General features: G+C 42.8%; 1 protein-coding gene across 1 annotated transcript in view; it reads right to left on the bottom strand.

The window, feature by feature from the left end:
* VPS35L (VPS35 endosomal protein sorting factor like) overlaps nucleotides 1-18,415 on the bottom strand; it is a 144,944-nt gene extending 126,529 nt beyond the window's left edge. Inside the window, exons 1-7 of the mRNA XM_006123143.4 lie at nucleotides 18,154-18,415; nucleotides 11,699-11,798; nucleotides 10,201-10,368; nucleotides 9,818-9,940; nucleotides 9,365-9,389; nucleotides 8,315-8,391; nucleotides 580-708 (exon numbers count right to left, since the gene is read on the bottom strand). Coding sequence (XP_006123205.2) covers nucleotides 580-708; nucleotides 8,315-8,391; nucleotides 9,365-9,389; nucleotides 9,818-9,940; nucleotides 10,201-10,368; nucleotides 11,699-11,798; nucleotides 18,154-18,170 — 639 coding nt within the window. The 5' untranslated portion in view covers nucleotides 18,171-18,415. The remainder of the gene's footprint in view (nucleotides 1-579; nucleotides 709-8,314; nucleotides 8,392-9,364; nucleotides 9,390-9,817; nucleotides 9,941-10,200; nucleotides 10,369-11,698; nucleotides 11,799-18,153) is intronic.
* Between the last annotated feature and the right edge of the window lie 2,400 nt (nucleotides 18,416-20,815).

Here is a 20,815-nt window from a genome sequence, read left to right as displayed (position 1 = left end):
TATCCATTATATTGAATATTATTTTCAATATACTCCTCTAAGCACATTAGCAAAAACAAATAAAAAATAAAAGACATGCATCTTCTTACATGCTGTTATAACCAATGACTTTACTGCAATTTAAAGGTTTATAGTATTATAAATACTAAAGATCTAAAAAAATCTATCCCTCTTTCTAATTAAGAATATTCCAAACAGTACATTTTCTTGTGTTTTGTCCAATCTCACTTTAAGTGTCCTCTGTTATCAGGTTTTGCGCGCGTGCATGTAGAACGAAGTTTGATTTCAGTAGCACTATTCACAACGAGATCTCTAAAGCACTCAAGTGCATGCCTGGATCAGCATGATAGCATCACTACCACTTTATTAGCATCAACTAGCTCTGAATCTACTTAGGGCTAGAATAAGTCAGTAATCATATAGCACAAAGGGTTCTGATACATTTCATTCCTACCCTCAGATATCTGAGCATGGTGGAGAAGTCTGCAACAATCTTATAGCTATAGTAGCATTTAAATATGTTTTTCTTTTCTAGATGATCAATTTCATTATTTTTGTATGAAGCACAGTTAAACTCACCTGGATGACTATTTTTAGAGCTTTAACTTTTTGATCAGAGGCCCAGGCATCCTTCAGTGACTGATTGAGGTCTTCAATCCGATTCATGTAATCCTGTTGAGTCAAATTTAGAAGCTCTTTTTGTGAACCCTGACAAGACAAAAAAAAAAAAAAAAAACAACAACAACAGCATTTAATAAAAAAGCAACCAACTAAAAGAAGATACCTATTAGTTAGCCAATTAACTTTAAACCTGCCATTTTTTAATTGTGGGGGGTTTAGCAGCTGGGTTGGAACCTTTAGATCAGGGTGGGGAACCTTTCTGGGGTCAAGGCCCATTGACACACAGAAAAATCAGTTGGGGGGCCACACACAAGTGAGATTTTGTGTGCTGTGGAGTGGTGGTGGTAGTGGTGTGGGGCTGAGCCCCAGGGGCCAAATTCAGGCAAGCTAGGGTCTGCAGCTGGCACCCAGGCCTGAGTTTCCCACCCCTTCTTCAGATCCACTGCACAGGCTCTGCCACTGAGTTATCGTGCTGTCTACTTTACAAACTTTTGCCAATGCATGTTACGTCAGCATATTGCTGTTGCAGTTGGTAGATTGCTTGTGCCTATACCTACTTGGCTCCTTGCATCAACACTGCACATATGCCCCGGAGTGCTTGTATCAACACAGAGTACAGTGCACCAGGGATAGGTATCCCAGTGTGCAACTCATCACCATCCAATGTAAGGATGTTAAGGACTATCAGATGCTTATGGGATAATCAAGTGGCCGAGTATCAGAGGGGTAGCCCTGTTAGTCTGAATCTGCAAAAGCAGCAAGGAGTCCTGTGGCACCTTATAGACTAACCGAAGTGTTGGAGCATAAGCTTTTGTGGGCAAAGACCCACTTCGTCAGATGCATGTGCCACAGGACTCCTCACCGCTCAAGTAGCCTAGTTGCTTCTCCCCTCCTCTCTCCCCCTGCTTGCTGCCTCTATCAGATAGAGGCAGCAAAGGAGGGAAAGAAAGGGTACTTCATAGTGGCAGTGCCACAGAGCCTGGGTTTCATGTGGTGTTGCTGCTTTGAAATGCCCCACAGAGCCCGGGATCAGCTGGGAACTCCAGTTCCATGGGACATTTCAAAGCAGCAGTGCCATATGGAGCCCGCTGGGGCTCTTGTACATTTCAAAGGAGGAATGTGGAAGTGCCTATTGACTAGTCGATGGAAATTCCATTGACTACTCGACTAGTAAATTAATCAATATTTAACATCCTTAAGCCAATGTACGTCTCTTAAGAAGTTTTGAGACAACAGAGCAGAAACAAGTTATGTAGAGGTGACTGGGAGGAAGGGGTCAACTTCTCAGCATGCAACTTTCCCCATTCTATAATGTCACATACTTCCCAACATTTTCATGCTTTAAAAAAAAAAAAAATCCCACAAACCCACACAGCCCTTCTTATGCTCTGCTAATTCTGATAAACATGGTGCCTGTAAAGATGTGGCCTACTGTCATGAGTATGGCAAGCACAGGATGTGCTACTCTTACATATCTGAAGAGCTGGAAATATCTGAAGAGCTGGAAAAAGAACCAAATCAGCAAGGACATGACATTTTGGAGGACAGGCTGCTGTGGAACAAAGCAAGGACCAAATCCAGGTTGCTGGTGGCATTCATGGAGCAGCTGTAGGCAGCAGAGTACCAAATCTGGGCCCAAGAAACTAGCCCTGACTGGTGGGACTTCACTATAATGCAGGCTTAGGGTGACGAGCAGTGGTTGCAGATCTTTCAGATGAGCAGAGGAGCATTCCCAGATCAGTGTGTCCAGCTCATCCCAGTTCTCCAGGGCAGGAACACCAAAATCAGAGCTGCACTGACACTGGAGAAGTGAAGGGCAATAGCACTCTGGTAAATTGCAATGTCAGATTGCTACCAGTCCATGGGAAATCATTTTGGAGCAGGGTAATTAAGTGTGTGGGCCATTGTAATGCAAGAGTGCAGGGCCATCAACTGTCTCCTGCTATACAGGACTGCGATTCTTGGAAACGTGCAGGACATGATGAATGGATCTGCAGCAGTAGGGTTCCTCAACTGCAAGGGGTGATAGACAGCAGTTCTATACCTACTCTGGCATTAGACCACCTTGCCACCGAGTACATCTTCTGAAATGGCTAATATTCAGTGATTATGCAACTGCTGGAGGATCACGGAGGAGCTTCACCAAGATCAGTGTTGGCTAGTCAGACAAGGTGCACGACGCTCACATCTTTAAGAACCCACAGCTATTCAGAAAGTTACATGAAGGGAATTTCTTTCCAAACTGGCACATTACCAGCCTACTCTTTACTACCCAGCACACAAAACCATACATTGGTCAATTCAAAGCACCAAAGGAATCAACAGGTGCAGAATGACAGGAGAATGTGCTTTTGGTAGACTGAAGGGATATTGATGTTAATTCACAGCATGGTCTCAGTTTAAAAAAAAAAATCCCAGTGTTATAGCTGCCTGCTATCTCCTATATAACATCTGTGAAGCAAGGGAGAAAACTTGCTAGCGGAATAAAGGGCAGAGCGAATCAGCAGTCTGCTGAGTTTGAGCAAATAGATACAAAGGGTATGTCTACACTGTAATGCGATTCCAAAATAACTAGTGCTATTCTGAAATAACTTAGTCAGCATCTACACAGCAGGCAGTTATTTTGAAATAGTGTCAAACTACTGTCAAGCTGGAAGACTTTTTACTCCAACTCCTGTAACCCCTCATTGTACGAGGAATAAGGGAAGTCGGAGGAAGAGTGCTCTGTTTTGAATTAAGCACTGTGTAGATGCTCCCTATTTCAAAATAAGATATGCAATTGAGGTAGCTCAATATGCGTAGCTTATTTTGAGTTAAGCCCTGTAGTGTAGACACAGCCAAAGGCTATTAGAGAAGCTCAATGAAAAACTATACAGCTAAGGGAGGCTTTGAAAGAGCACTTCACCAATGATCCACAGTAATATGTTGCTGTAAACTGTATTTTCCCTGATGGTGATGTTTTGGGGCCTATTAGGTATGTGGTATTTGGTGTACATCTATGGATACAACTGTGTCAATGTTGCACATTATTACACTGGTGTGGGTTTTTTTTAAGTGATCCAATGAGTTGTGTCACACACTGTGCAACAACAGTAAGTGGGTGCTTTCAGTACCACTGACATCCTGCAGCATATGTTCAGAATTAATCAAGATGAATTATTTTTTAAACATGATTTTATTGCACAACAAAAACACTGCAAAATATTTGGTGCAAATTAAACGGAAAAATACTCAAACTTTAATAAATTTATGGAACAGAGCTTAAGAAGAGGAAAGTACATTCATGTCCATTTTACCTACACATACATCAACTATACCTTTTAGGTCAGTGTACATAGTTGTGGCTGTCTATAATCTTACCCGAATGAAGAAGCAATGGTAGGGAGGTAACTCCTGATGCTACATAGAATGCTGGGACAGAAGCTGTAGGGAAATGCTGTAATAGAGTTATTTCTGGATTGCAAAAAAAGGCAAGCCCACAACTGTGTAATCTATAGCTCCACAAGAGACTTCAGCACTTGTGTTTGCTGCCAAAAAAAGTCCCATTATGCCCTGATACAGCTTCCGCCCTTTTTCCTGCACCTTTCTCCTGTCCACTTTTTCCTTCTCCATACAGTCTGCAATATTCACCCTCCAGATCCTTTGCTTAGGGTCTGATGCAGCAATGGCTTGCAGGATCTTAATGAGCAAGTCATCCAAAGTTCTTTTCTTTCTCCTCCTTGCCCAGTGCAGGCATTCCATGGGTGTGGAAGGGGAATCCCTGAAGGCCACAACTGCAGCAGTTAGACATAAAACAGACAGATGTGCTTTTGTCAATATAGTCACAATGGAAACTGAAAGTTAAGATTCAGAACTCCCTGCTCATGTTCCCCTAAAGTTTTAAACAAGACATGTTATAGACACTTTTGCTTTGGAGTACTTGTGCACAATCCCACTCACAGCACCAACCATGATGAGTTTGGCCTGACAGGGACAAGGGAAATGAGGAAAGAATTGCTCAGGTGCATGAAACTATGAATATATGGCAAAAAACACTGAATACCAGCACCATTTTCCACAAGTGGTGGTGATTTAAGTTGCTCTCTCACTCTTGATGGTGACAAAGGCACAGAGGCCATAGCTGCTGCTGCAGTCCTTATGCAACCCAGACCCATATATTGCTAGCCTGTTTGCGGAAATGGTGCCTGCCAAAATTATCACTGCCTGCCATAGAACAGTGTCTTACCAGAGTGGAAGAAACAAGACTGCTAAACCTAAAAACCTTCAGAAAAGGACTGCAGAGTAGCTCAATGAAAATTTTGTCAGGAGGATTCCAGGAACATCTCCAAGTACATATACAAACTGCTCCACATGCCCCCCCTCCACCCCCGACCAGAACTCTTTAGGGGAATGAAAAACAGATAACTCTACCTCTCCTTGTTGTACCACTCTCTCTCCTGGCATACGTAAGTTAATGAAAATTCAATAGCTGTATCTTGTTAAACTGGGAGCACTATTAGTATATCATAGTAATGAGAAATACAATTACACACTTACCCCGAGGTTCTTTCCCCTCCATCAGGTTCACATACATTCAATTGTCAGAATTCACTAGGGTGTGAATCTCAAAAGGTGTCAAAAAGGTCCTGGCTTGGGAGATAGCTGGACCCCTCCAATAGCATGTTCCTCCTCCTCGCTGTTCTCGTCAGGGCCTGTGACTCAGGCCTCGCAGAGGTATGCATGGCGTTGGGGTCTCTACCAAATATGACATGCAACTCTTTGTAATATCAGCAGGTCTGAAGATCGTCTCCGATCGCCACCAGATCGACAGATGGCCTCCATGGCACGTCTGCTGCAATTCATTCGCTTTCACAGGCTGCTGCTTCAGACCCCTGTCACATCCCTTGTTCTGCATTCTTCATGCAATCTGCTCAGAGATTCACATTTCTATGTCTGGTCAGTAGCTGTGCAGACACAGCCTCATGAGATCCAGTATTGCTTGTCTAAATGCTCAAAACATGCTCTTGCCTGCAGTAGCTGGCATGTTCCGCTGGGCAGTTGCACACAACAATAGAGTGCTAGGTGTGCTCACCAAGCTGGTCACACAGGAAAAGGCACTTCAAAAATTCACAGAGTTTTAAAGCGTGTATATGTTGTGGGGAGGGAGGGAGGGAACTTCTGGTCTCTTTGACCATGAACAGCAGAGTTTTAATTATGACCATGACAGTGCTGGACATTAGGGGACAGCGGTTAGACGGTTTTGCAGGTATTTGTTGACAAAAGAAGAGTGAGACTTAGGGTATGTCTACACTACCACCCTAGTTCGAACTAGGGTGGTAATGTAGGCAACCGGAGTTGCAAATGAAGCCCGGGATTTGAATTTCCCGGGCTTCATTTGCATATTGCCGGGCGCCGCCATTTTTAAATGTCCGCTAATGCGGACTCCGTGCCGCGCGGCTACACGCGGCACGGACTAGGTAGTTCGGATTAGGCTTCCTATTCCAAACTACCGTTACTCCTCGTGGACTAGGCTTCCTATTGTGCACAATCCCACTCACAGTCCACGAGGAGTAACGGTAGTTTGGAATAGGAAGCCTAATCCGAACTACCTAGTCCGTGCCGCGTGTAGCCGCGCGGCACGGAGTCCGCATTAGCGGACATTTAAAAATGGCGGCGCCCGGCAATATGCAAATGAAGCCCGGGAAATTCAAATCCCGGGCTTCATTTGCAACTCCGGTTGCCTACATTACCACCCTAGTTCGAACTAGGGTGGTAGTGTAGACATACCCTTAGGAATCATGGGTTCCATTCTAGGTTCTGGAGAGCTCTCTAGTGGGCAGAAACTCATGATAAATTGTTTTGGCCGACATTTTCCACAACAAAATTCAGCTTGAGACAGAAAACTAGCAAAAACCTAGCAGAAAACCAAGGAAACATCACCCATAATTAACGGTTAAAGTTTGGCCGAGTTACAAGCAACTAAGAACTGGATGTTATTATGGGAAATGTTGGGGAGTCTTAATAATAGGCTGAGCTATTACCCCCTCCTCTATAATAACTGTGTTTTATCCCATCATTTTAGTATGCTGTAACAAAATACATTCAAAGTGCTTCCTCTTACTGCTTTGCAGCAGGAATCCACTAACAAATATAGCTGCAGAAATCAGAGCCAAATCTATACTTCCCCAAAATCCAGGGAAGCAAGGTGTTGAATCCAGGGCTTTGGTTTAGGCCCACAGATCATTTCTTCCTATAAATATTCCCAGCAATTCTGGGAATGTTCCTGCTGATGTAGAAACAAAGGTAAATAAAGCATGTCAAACACAAGAAACATTACTATGCAATGTTTGCCAAATGGACAGAGAGAAAAATCAGGAGGAAAGAATTCAGCTTCTACTAAAAAGGCAAACACTTTGAAAGTTTAAATAAATATGAAGTAGTTGACAGTACTTATTTGTATATGAACCTTTATATGAACCAAGCACTTCAAAAATATAAAGCAGAGCTCAAAAAACATTAGTATCAGATCAACCTTCATGCTGTTAAGCCGTATTCTCTAATGAAATTCTTTAGTCCTTTAAATTTTGTATGAGTTTTTGTGGCGGCCAAGTACAACAACAGGCCAGTGTTTGTCCAACTCTCCAGTTCCTTTTCATTGGACCCCCATTATATATTGTAAGGCTGTTTATGAAAAAAGTCTATAGTGTGCAGACCTAGGGCAAAAAATTATTGCTGAAACATGGTAAGAGCAAAGCTCCCAGCTGCTCAATTGTGAAAAATAAAGAGCAAGACTCAAGTATTATGTCAGAATTACAGCAGGCCACTGTTAAAAAGTATGTATCAGAAATGACTACCAAGAAAATAAACCAACAGATGGAGAGAGAAAAATGCAGAAGCAACCACTGTTTTGTGATTATTAGAGGAATAACCGTGTTAGTCTGAATCTGCAAAAGTGGAGAGGAGTCCTGTGGCACCTTATAGACTAACTGAAGTGTTGGAACATAAGCTTTCATGGGCAAAGACCAACTTCCTCAGATGTTTTGTGAGTGAGGCGAGACAATTCAGTCTCAGTAGTGAATACATCATTTATTATTTAAATACACTTATTCTTCCACTAATGAATGTAGCCTGCAGATATTTAGGCAGATGTTACTTTTTGACACATGCTAACTTCATGCTGAATTTATAAAACGAATATAATATTGCATTATTCATGAGATCCAAGTTGAAGCTAGCTGCAAGACATGGAGGCACTGCCTCAACATTGGAGAATTACTTTCTGCACCTATTCAGTAAGGTACTTAAGTATATCAGTAGCCCTACCGGACTACTCAAGTAGTTAAACATGTGCACATTAGGTGCCTGACCGATCAGTGCTTTTACTTGAGAGATATTAGTCTCTGCAACAGAAGACAGAATAGAAAGATTAGAAGTTGGTAGAGACTACCAGGCATGAGAAGCTTAACTACCACAGCTATAAGAGATAAATGATACTGATGTCAGCCCAGTGATTAGTTTTTCAATGAGCTAAAAATTGAGGTCCTAATTCTACATACACACACGTTCAATGGGACTACTCAAGTGCATTAACTTTATCAGCTGCATAAGTGATTGCAAAATTAGGGCTGTAGGGGTAAGTCAGAAAACAGTTCTCTCTCCCAGAGTTAATCTTTTTTCTTTTAAAATGAAAATGTTCCCTGGACAGTTTGCTCACCTCTTCAAGGTCATCCAGCTCTTCTAGTCTTGTTCTCACTTTCTCAGAAACTGCTGAGCCAGGCGTTGTAGCTTTTCCTGTGGGTAATTATAACTTTGAGTTTAAAATTTCAAAATTCTTGAACTACAGTATAGATTCAGAAAAAGGCTGAGGGGAAAAGAGTCCGATTTAAATCAGCTAACAGCATCCAAGACCATAGTAACAGTTCAACAACCTAAGGCTGCTAGTATGAGAGACAGAGAGCTTGATTTTCAAACAAGACCTCCATTCCTGCTGGTACAAGATGAATGTTGCCAATGATTTCATTCTCCTTTTTCTCCCCAAAATTCATACTGAATACAGAAGAGCAATTTCCAAATCAGGTTTTGATGTTTGCAAAACAAAAAGCAGGCTCTAGATTTTCTATTCAGGTTCTTCTGGTAAGAAGTTTGAGTCCTGTATATATACTCATTGCATGATTGTACTTGATATGGAAGGTTCTTTACTACCTAAGCCTCACATTCTTAACAGCTTTTCCCACTAAAAATACAAATTAAACACTGCATTAAAAATTAAGAGTTTGACATCATAATGAACAGCCAACATAACAATGGAATCAGCTCCTTCAATGCTCGTCTCTCAGGCAGACAGAGAGAACTGTTGAAAAGTTATGCAAAGCACTTCTTTCTTTTCCCCCCTCCTGTTCTCTTCAAGCAAGCAAGTGGGAAAATTAATAAAAGACAAGCCAAATACCCAAATAATTTAACAATTCTGAGAGATTTGGAAGAACAGGAACTGCCCAGATGTTTTTTAAAGCCATAATGTAAGTTACAGGAATTCTAGTTTCTTTCGGTTGCACATAATAATGCAACCAGAAGCCACTAGGCAAAGCAGGATCTATTTTATTTTTCTTGCATTTGCAAAAATCCAGTGGAAATCTCATAAGCAAGATCAGTGAATTAGCTCATAGTTGGAGAAAGCTTTAATTTAAATGCACATTTGCACTAGGGGTCTGCTATTTGTTCTCTCCTTAAAATACTCCCATACATTTAATATAGAGAAACTACTCACCTTTTTCAGAACCCATATACAAATTCTGCAAAGAAACAACAGCATTTTAGAAAGCATGTATTTACAAACTATTAAATTATTTGCAAATGATTTTAAAAAGCATGGACTAATTTATTATTTTCAGCACTGCTATTTACACCTCTATTAATATATAGAATAAAGTCTGATTTTAAGCATTATGTGCCATGAGCCGTGTCTCTGTATTTGTTCTTGGAAATGGCTAGCACACTTTTCAGCTCTGTCTCAAAATAATCAAGTACAATAGGTCAAAGATCAGCCAGTCTTCTTTCTGAATATTTGAAAAGCTAGAGCTACTGGGATGGTTTTCTACTACACTGCAAATGAAATTAACTGAATTTGTTTACAAAGAAAAGGAATAGTCAATTACTATAGCCTCATAGTACCTTGAGTCTATTAAGGTTCTTGCACAAAGTCATTAAGAAGCACACTTACAATGGAGAGTTTTTCAGTAGTCGTGTATCTAGCAAGGATTTCACCACGTTTACTTGACCATGGTTCAAAGTCACTTCCTACAGCCAAGATGTCATCTTTATCACGTTTCTTTCTTGTACTATCCTAGGAGGAACACAAAACACACATTCAGCTTCATGGAAAACTGAGAAAGGCGACGAGATCTAGGTTAGTGATCCTTACATAGATTTACAATATTAAAAAACACAAATGTTACCAAACTGCTAAAGCAAAATAAAGCAGGTAAATGAAATGCTCTGATTATGGTGCATTCTGTACTAAAATAGCTTTGCAACAGCACAAAGAATCAGATCTATACTGGTCTTTTGTTCACTCTACTTGAGATATTTGACCTTGAGCTTTACCGTGGTAGCTGCAGTAGTCACTGGATCTGCTGTTGCTGCAAACAATGACAAGGGATCGGTACCATCCAACACACTGCTTAGCGGGTCTATCATTGAACTGGAAGAAGAGGAAGAGGTGGAGGAAGTACTTCCCTTCCGCCCCATTTTCTTGGTCTTAGATTCAGTAACCTAAAAGAGAAGTTCAACTGTAAAATGAAAAGATCTGCTTTCACTTAAATAACTTATTAGAGCCAAACAACACAATTTTCCTCTCTGCTAGGAATGTCACAACTGAAGTACTGGTACTTAGAGGTACACCTCCCCTCCCCCCATCTGTTCTTTGCTTCCTTCTCCTACTCTCGCTTTTTATCCCTTCTTTTGTGTTCTTTTAGCTTCAAGCAGCCTCCCACTTCCTGTGTACCTACTACACACTCTTCCTTTTGTCTTTCATATCCATCCTTCAAGATTGCTCCTTTCCTGCTCTTGTGCAGAGCTCCCTACTGACCTTTCCAAGTCTGAACTGTTGCCTATGTATCATAGTCACCAAGTTAAACCATAACCTTTCTGGAGCAGGGGCCTTGCCTCTTTTCTATTACGTAAAGCCCCAGGCATATTTACAATATTCCATGGAGAGTTTTTAAAACCATAGCTGGTTTAAAGTTAACCCAAAACTAACATGTTTTATATTGAACAGTTCAGCAAGTTAACTGGTAATATGATGAGTTGGTCCTAATCCCATCTTTTTATACATTATGAAACATTTTATATATAACCAAGAAGCTGTGCAGGAATTGAGCTGTTGTGAATAGCAAGAGATGTTTTCTGCCATAAATATTCCGTACTGGGTAAACAGAAACAGAAACCCCTGGTATTACAGAAATGGAAAGAAAGGCAGGCTGCTGGAGCATCCCAAATGTACTTCACTGGTACTGCCACTGAAAAGTCTTTCTTACCCATACACGGAATATAGAGTTGCATAGGGCACCCAAAAATTTGGGGCATCACTGGGTCTTAATGTCCACCCACCTGTCTCTTTCTTTCCCTATTCTGTGGCTCTGCATCCTCCAGACATGATCTAGTTAACTTTAAAGTGAAAAAGTCTGCCAGACCTACTAGCAGAACATCAAACCTGTGAAAGAGTCATTCAAGTAATAATGAAGCCATTTAATAGGCATTTGCCAACCCCAGGTATATCCTGTTAGTTTTTAATTTATTGTGTTAGTCTACAGGACCTTAGTTGAAAATCTGCTTTAGCAACACATTAATGAACTATTTTTAAAGATTTTTTTTTTTAAATCACATCTCTAAAACACTGTCTTCCCTCCTAGCTGCTGTCAGGCATAGGGGCACCAGTTTAATAGCACGGCACAGGTCTCCATAAATCCTAAGGACAACGCTGTTACAGTGACATTAAAACCAAAACTCTTCTTCTAACTCAGAACTGTCCCTAGTTGCCAGCAGGAAATACTAGTTTTCACTTTACAGTGATGTTATGTGCAAGGCACAAAAGGAAACTTACTGTAATGGGTTTCAGAGGATGGTATTCCCCAAATTCCACAAGTACAGCCTCCAGTCTGCATAATTCAAACTCTGACGTGTAATTTCTAGACTTTGCATGCCTTGAAGAGCAAGAGTAAAAAAAAGTGCATAATTGTATACATATCTGAAAGACTGTAAATACGTACATGTGCCACACTCATATATAGGTGCAGACATGTTTATACAAGAGATTTAAAAATTAGTTTAAAATGTAACCATGTAACGTAACGGTTACAAGCTCTGTGGGCTCTGTAGTATAAAGATTCACTGCGGAAGAGGGGAGCCAAAGTGTAACCCGCAGCAGGGAGAGGGGAACGGTCAGCCCACCAGGGGCTGCTCCAGCAGGCCCTGCAGAGCTGAAGCAGACCCCAGCTCAGGGCCAGTGGGGAGCTGCTCTAACCCTTACTAGTTAATAGGAACCAGTTAAGCCTCACCCATTAAGGTGAACCATTTATATCCCTGGTTTAAATGCAAAATAGTACTATGAAAAGTAAATCAAATAGTATGATGTAAGGTTTCTCTTGGCATGGGTGGCTAATTTCTAAACTGACTTGACTACTTTGCTCTTAAACTAGAAATAAGAACTTCTGTGCAGTGTGCTTGTGAAAAGAGGTAGCTGTCAGTTACTGTTCTGGATTCAAAGTACAGCAGTTACACTCGCCTCCATACCATAGAATTAAAACATCAAAATGATCAGCAATTGCAAATAATTTACCCAGAGGGTAATTTACTTAGGGAATCAATATCCAGCTGTTCCACAGAATTCACAAAGAAAGTTGCAGTGGCCAGCTGACAAGAGAAAGAAAGAACATAACCAGCAATGCAAGAACAAGAAATAACTCATTGTTCTAACGCCTTCTATTCTTACTGAAAATATTTTATTAAGAGAAATAAATAACTTACAGCAAACTTGTATTTTACTGTTTTTATTCTTAATCTGAGTTGTTAGCGCATTGACAAAAATCAGGCTTTTTTCCCCCCATGACAGAAAAAGTTTTGCACTTGAAGAACAACATAGATAACACACTCCAAGCATGTTGCCTTAAAGACTTAGGTTATGTGCACACTGCCAACTGAATGACAAGACGCCCCTCCTCTGAAAGATAACTGTTTTGCTTGGGCAAGGGCTAGCATGAACAACACTGTTGGCAGGAGGGCTCTGTCAACAACCTGAAGACTGCTTGTTCGAGGTGGAAGTATTTTGTCCGGAAAAAGAGTCAACAAAAAGCAGCTACACTGCCTGACTTTTCGCTACATGGCTGTGTTGACACCACGGTGTCACTAAGGGTACGTCTAAACTACGTTTTATTTTCGAAAGAGGATATGCATATCTTCTTCCGATCTCACTTTTGAAAGCGGGTCTTTCAAAAGTGAAAGTAGTCTGGACACGTTTTTTCCAGGGAAAAAACCCTTTTTCGAAAAATCGCTCTTCCTTAAAAAATGAGGTTTACGCAGTTTTTCGAAAAAGGGGAGGGTTCTGAAAAAACCGTGTCCAGACTACTTTTGCTTTCGAAAGTGAGATCGAAAGAAGGTATGCAAATTCCCACTGAATTTGCATATCCTCTTTCGTAAATAAAGCGTAGTCTAGACAAACTAGAAGCTGTGTAACAGACAAAACCTTAGCAGCAGACAGTCCCTGCAGGAATCCAGCACTGGCTCCATTCTTGTAGGGGGCAATGATGGATTGCCAACTGTTAATGACTAGTCAAGTAGTCAACTATCCGATGAAAAAATGCACATCAGATAGTCAACACACTAGTCAACTAGTCGTTCCCCGCACCGTGCTGTCTCTATAGAAAGAGGCAGCAACGAGTGGTGGAAGAGGGAGAAGGTGGTGATTCAAAGCAGCAGCGCCGCATGCAGCCCTGGGCCAGCTGGGGAGTCCCCAAGCTGCATGCGGCATTTCAAAGCAGCTGGACTGCATTGGGCATTTCAAAGCAGCAGCGCCACGTGGAGCCTGGGATTAGTGGGGGAGTCCCTAGCTGATCCCAGGCTCCACGCGGCACTGCCGCTTTGAAATGCTACAGAGAACACGGGGCCAGTGAGGGACTGCCCTGCTAGCCCTGTGCTCCCCACAGCACTGTCACCTTTGAAGTGCAGCAACAGCCGGCTGTTGCTGCACTTCAAAGGCAGAGGCCCCCTTATCGACTTATCAAATAGTCCATGCATATTTAATCGACTATTCGATTCGTCAATTAATCAAAATTTAACATCCCTATTGCCAACACAGACTGGGGACAGGGTGACTGCGGGAGGTTCAGGAAATGGGTGGGGCAAGGCAGGTGGGTGGGTTGACACCATGGTTTCCAGCCCTGAGGGAGGCAGGGTCCATCATGCTCTCACCTTCCTGCCAGGAAGCCAGGTGCCCAGGAGCTAACACAGCTTTGGGGCAGGGGGACCTCCCACACGTTTTCCCTCTCTCCACCGGTACCCAGCCCCAGAGCCACAGCTCGGGCAGAACTCACCCTCACCCACTCCCCAGAGCGAACTCCCCTCCTCTCCACAACCGCCACACCCCAGTCCGGCTCCAATCTGCCTCCAGCAACTGGCTTGGGGGCACCCTACTCCACCATGCAGCCTACCTGACCCCGAAGCAGCCCCACTCCACCACGTGGCCTGGCCACCCTAAGAGCAGCCCCGGCCCACAGAGCAGCTCCGCTTCACTACGTGGCCTAGCTGCCCCCTGGAGCAGCCAGAACCACACAACTCTGTTTGCTAGGCAGTGTGGCTGCCATGGAGTAGGAACCAGGACCGTAATGAGGCTGCCCCAGCAGGGATAGCCTCACTGTGACCCAACTCCAGCTGCAGCACAGGAGGCAGCCTCCAGCCACAAAGTCCTGTCAGCCAGGCCCGCATGCTACTCAAAATTGGCTAGCATGGCCACTTATGGCACGCGTGCCGTTCGTTGCCGACCCCTACTCTGCTGCGTACAGCTGATCTGTTTCAGCCCAATGCAATACCAATTCAGCACTGTTCCTGGATGCAGATGACAATGTGAATGACGAGTCTTCATTTTCTGCTACTAACTGCATAAGTAAGTTCTGCTGCCATGCGCGATGTCCTAAGCACATTGAACACAACGTGGGATCTGATTTCTCACAGCAGATGTTGGAGTTCGCAGTATGGACAGTCATTCAAGCGGTGTGAAAGGAAGGTGGAATCCCAGGGAGGGCTGGGAACATTTTTAATGTTCCCAAAATGCATAGCACTATGTTGTGCATTTCCACAGTGCTGATGCTTACCCACATTGCTTTTTCTTTCTGCCAACAGGGTGCCAATAGTGTGGCCATGAAATGTCAACAACGGAGGCAGAAAAACAGTTTAGACTTTTTTCCAGTTTTGGCGACTTTTGCATGTTGATAGCACTTTCATGGCCAAACCTTTCCAGTGTAGACATAGACTTATTAACAAACATTTTCTTGACTTTACTGCAGTTTCATGCTCCTTGTTCACTTGCTTCATGGGTTAACTAGAATGGTATGAAAATATGTAACCCACAGTCTTTACTGGCTCCTAATTATAATAACTCTATTACCAGTTGCTCTGTATGCATGCAAATAGAATGAGCTGTTTGAATCTGTAAACATTTTTTAAAACTTATATTTACAGTTTGTTTAAATGACCAAGACAGCTGCTTGGTTAATTTATCTTACAATTTCACTTGAATATTAATTAAGATATATTCATTGTCTAATATGAGAATGTAAAATAAACAATAAAAATTCAAGTTTGTAATAGTTATAGTCAGCTACTACAAACATTCCAATGTTTGTAGAATATGTGCATAACGGTTTATATTTTGAGAAGAAATGTATAACTTTTTAACATAAGTATCTCCTTAAAATAGCTTGCTTGCAATTTTCACAGAATAAAGTGTTCTACTAATATCTAAGAATTATTTTTTAACTATTATCCCCAAACAATGATCATTAATTAAAGTGCTAATAAAAATCCTAATCTAATGGGCATTAGAGAAGTATTAACAGAAAAACTTCAAGAATGGATCTTAAAAGGCACCTGTGGAGATTTTTCACCAAAGCCAAATACTTGATATTCTTTCTTCACTAATAATATTTATAAAGTATCATTTTGATATTAAACTATTTTAAAAGTATATGGGTGAGTACTAAATAGCAAGTTTCATCCTGGAATGAAATTCATTCAAGTGACAAGCTTCTTTTATTTTAAAAGACGGCCATATATATTCTTAAATCATCCTGTGAAGCTACTTAAATTATGAAGCAAATAGCATTCTGATGAGTAACTTATTCTATGCCTTCATTTCTGAAAAAGATGTGCCTCCATCTGAAAGCTGAATACATTCAGTATATTATTTAAAGTAATAAAAGCTTCAGGAAAACAAGACCTTTAAAAACAGGAATTTGTTTATTTGCAAGCAACCATGCACTTTATGAAGCAGGAAAATAATTATCGCACATATTTGTATCTTGTCAAAAGAAAAAATATTTTATCATGCCATTGTCTTGCTTGCTAACTATACTGTGTAACTTATTTCTTAAGTACTGCAGCTTCTACAGTTCTGTATTCAGTTTCCTAGAGTAAAAAAACGTTACTACAGAAGCAGAATTTGTATCCTAACATGAATCAACAGGGACATCCATTGAACTATAAGAGGAATAGAATTTTTATCTGGCTTCTCCTTCCCTCATCCCTCTTTTTTCAAAAAACAATTTTATAAAATCCAACACAATCAATTTAGCTCTCCTCTGAATTCAGACCATCCTAGACTGTCCTGGCATATTTTTAAAGACAATGCATAAAGTCTGTTCACAGGACATCCCTACCACATTCCTGTGAAGACTTGTACATCCACAAATCTACCTCATTATCAAAGCCCCCACAAAACTCTATTTTGCCATGAGGCATACAATAAAAATTGGAAATAGTTAAAATGCCAACATGCTGATACCCTGCCTATTGTGCTGGTTAACACAGAAAACGCATATGCAATATTTATATACCTTTTACATGAATCACAGAGTAAACCACAGCAACTGCTTAGAGATTATCCTATCTTGTCACAAAAATGCAGTTAAGTAACACCCATCTTATATTATCAAAACAGATAAGAATCGATTGCCTCTTCTACAAAAAAAATGATTTTACTATGAGGTTCAAGAATAAGTCTTTTTTAAAGCTCAGATAATCTCAGCTGCAGACTTGTGATATGAACATAAATTCCAAGGGTCTTCTTGTGGGGACATTTGAGAGAGGTATTGTCTGTCTTTGAAGAAACATGTATGGAAGAAGCCAAATTAGCTATAAACTTTCTAAAACATTGTCACAATTGAATAGCTTTCTGCTATTTCATTTAGGCTTCAGGCTTCCTTTTTAGACCCATTCCAAAGCAGCAGTTCTGAACCAAGGAAGAAGTTATTGGTGTTGTATTTGATATTTAGCACCCTATCAAATTCATGGTCATGAAAAACACATCATGGTCCATGAAACCTGGTCTGATAGTTTGTGTGCTTTTACCCTATACTATCCAGATTTCATAGGTGATACCACCATTTCTCAAACTGGGCCTCCTGACCCAAAAGGGGGTTGCAAGATTATTTGCAGGGGGCACTAGCATCAGAGCTTAGTGCCCAGCTCTGAAGGCAGCACCCCACCAGCAGCAGTTCAGAAGAAAGGTGGCAGCACCGTACTATGCCACTGTTACACTTCTGTGCTATTCTTGGTGGCAGCTCTGCCATCAGATTTAGACACCCAGGCAGAAGCCACTGCCCTCCAGCTTCCCAGCTCTTGGGGATATGCCCCCAGCAGCAGCCAGGAAGTACAGGTATCAACATCACAACCCTTTCCACAATAACCTTACACCCCCTCCCCAGCAAATTCCTTTTTGAGTTAGGGACCCCCTTACAGCACAACTACAACATCGTGAAATTTCAGGCTTAAGTTCCTGAAATTGTGAAATTATGACCAAGGACTTGACAAAGCCAGACCAGGGATTTGTTAGGGCCCTACTGACATTTGTTTTACCGCACAAGCCCCCTTCGGTCAGGGTTGCTGGCAGTGGCATAGACTGTACCAAGGAAGAACTACCAGTACAACGGCTCCACCGCATGCACCTCCAAAGCTGGGGAGCTTCGCACACGGGGGCAGAAGGGACACGGCCCTTGTGTACTCTGCTCTCGGACTGACTGAGAAACGGGCTTGGGGGACAGGACCGGGCAGCTAAGAGACGGGAGGCGCCGTTCACGCCTTCCTTTAAAGCTGGGGCGCAGGGAGGTGCCCAGGCTCTGCTCTGGCCGGCTTGGCCCCACAGAGGGGAGGATCGGGACCCTTCCCCAGGAGCCCACTCCAGGCTCAGCCCAGCCCACTGCACTTCAGCCTCCGCCAGTCCAGATCGGCCGCCTCCCGCCCGGCCGGCGCGGCTCCCTCCCAGTCAGCCCAGCCCCTCCCCAGCCTTACCACGGGAAGGCAGCCATCTTGACTCCTTGTCACATGACACACTCTTCCCGCCCCAGGGCCGGCTCTTTCACCGCCCTCGTCCCGCTCGCCCCGCCCCGCCGCCATGATTGTGACGGGCAGCGGGAAAGGGCAGAGGGCGGGCGGCTCTGCCTGAGTGCGGCCGCTGCACCCGAGGCAGCCAAAGCCCCGCGCGCCGGTGGAGCGTTGCCCTAAAGTGGGAGCGCAGCCCCTCTGTGTGCACCTCCAGCAGGCTAACGACTCACCCCTAGCGGGTCACACACATCCCCCCCATACTGATTGGCTGGCCCCCTAGGAAAGGCTCCTCGCCCCGCCCCACAGGGAAAGGGTCCTCTCTGCTCCCCACATAGGGGAGGGCGGGGCTCGCCCGTGGTGGGTCGCGTGCACTTCCCGCTATTCACACTGGGTGGTGAACTCCAGGGGGGGGGGAGGCACCTCACCCGCCCACACACACTGGAGAGGGGGGACTTGCCCACTTCAAATTTGTGATGACAGAGGTGCCACGGCTCAAGCAACTGTGTCACTTTCATGTCTGAGAGGAAGCCCAGAGGTGCCAGGCCTGTGCCCCGGCTCAAATTAAGCACTGGCCTAACCTCTATGGAGAAGATGTCTTCATACACAGAGGGCACCCTATCCCAATCACCCTGACAGGATTTTTGGCAGCTCACAAATGTACATTGAGGCAGTTTTCCTTGCAAGCAGGGCTCAGGGATGTTAGAAACAGGGTAATTGTGTAACCACTGAAAATCTCAGCAGTTACACACTCAGCAGTGTGGGATGGCAGCCAACTCCCTGGGAGCCACGGTGTGCCAGGTGCCAGCTTTTAAGCGTACTCCCTGGCACACTGGCTGCCACCTACTTGCTATGCTCCCCAGGATACAGAGCCAGCAGTGTGGGATGGCAGCCAGCTCTCCAGCAGCAGGGCAGGAGCCTGCGTATAACCGTTAATGGTAACCAATAAGCCTGGGCTTATTGGTTAACTGCTTAAGGTTATACTTTTACATCTGTAGACTCAATACAGAGTGAGCATCCGCCAGCCTCTTCACCACAATTAAGTTGCCACATACAACCACTGTGCACTAGTGGGATTTTACATTCCCTGCCCTGAGCTAGCACATGTACCTTGCCTTGCTTGGCAGAGATACACAAGGGGCTCATTCCCACACAGACAATGATGTGATGTCTCCTGTGCACCCATACTGAGGTATGAGGAGACTCTAGGGCTGTGTCTAGACTGGCCAGTTTTTCCGGAAAATTAGCTGCTTTTCCGGAAAAACTTGCCAGCTGTCTACACTGGTCACTTGAATTTCCGCAAAAGCACTGACTTCCTACTGTAAGAAATCAGTGCTTCTTGCGGAAATACTATGCTGCTCCTGTTCAGGCAAAAGTCCGTTTTGCGCAAAGCTTTTGTGCAAAAGGGCCAGTGTAGACAGCTGAGATTTGTTTTCCGCAAAAGAGCCCTCATCGTGAAAATGGCGATCAGGGCTTTTTTGCAGAAAAGCGTCTGTGCCAATCTAGACACGTGCCAATCTAGACTCTGCTCCCAAAGCCTCACCTCTCTATGCCAAGCATACTGCAATAGAGAGTAAGTCTCTGTCTCGCATGCAGTGAGTTACAGCTCTGCTGGCTGCCCAAGCCAATCTGTCAGGGAGGGACACATCCTCTCTTGCAGCTTCCCTTAGATTCCCTGTAAGAAGTCATTTCTTACGTAGGAAAGCAAAAAAAAATTCAGGGGACATGAATTCTGTGCCCATGCAGTGACACAGGATTCCCCCAGGTGTAATTATATTATTTGCTTCACTGATTTAAAAAGATTTATAATAAAGGAGAAAAAGCATCCAAAGAAACACCTGTATGGATTTTTTTGGTTTTGAGTTTGTCTCTAATTCATACCAAAGCTAATTGGGAAGTAACAAGGGAATTTTGGGTCACTTTTCAAAGGAAGTTCCTTGAAATTTGCTTTGGAAACTGTTGGACTATTTAGATTGGATTGCGCTAAAATAAAATATAGGTAATAGGTAAAGGAGGCCTCTCCTTCACTTAGGCTCCTTGCTTATCAATAACTTCTGTTAAAAGCTTTTTCAGAACAGTCCGATTTAAAATACCTCTGAATCAGATATTACAAAACATTTTTCCAAATTAAAAAAAGCAGCACACTAGTGTAGATCGTTTTGTTTCTTACATATAAATGATTTATGACCTGTTAAAATCTATTTACAATATTAGCTCCAGAGGTTTCATTAATAACTATTAGAGTCCTATGCACATCTCTCTTTCACATGCAGGGATAGAATAGCATTGCTTGATGCATGAGGGCTTTTTAAGGAATATGTCATTAGTGTCTGTCACTAATAGTATAGTTCATGGAAGCAAGTTTATATTGGACCCAGTAATTTATGTCATGTCAATCTCTGCTGTATTATCATGGTAAATTCAGGATGATGAAAACTCAAATGATACAAGTAACAGAACATCAGATAAAAAGACAACTATATCCCAAGCACACACGGTCTATAAAATGTGTAACTAACTTGCAGTGACTATCTAATGCTGTCTATGGGAATGTCATTCATATTTGATGAGCACAGAGTAATTGCCCATTAATTCCCATTTTAATTATAAAGGAGTGTTTTTGCATTCATCT

This window comes from Pelodiscus sinensis, chromosome 16 (genome assembly GCF_049634645.1).
Source record: "Pelodiscus sinensis isolate JC-2024 chromosome 16, ASM4963464v1, whole genome shotgun sequence".
Classification (NCBI taxonomy): Eukaryota; Metazoa; Chordata; order Testudines; family Trionychidae; genus Pelodiscus; species Pelodiscus sinensis.
The sequence above is the reverse complement of the archived record's forward strand: the minus strand, read 5'-3'. Positions and strand labels throughout refer to the sequence as shown.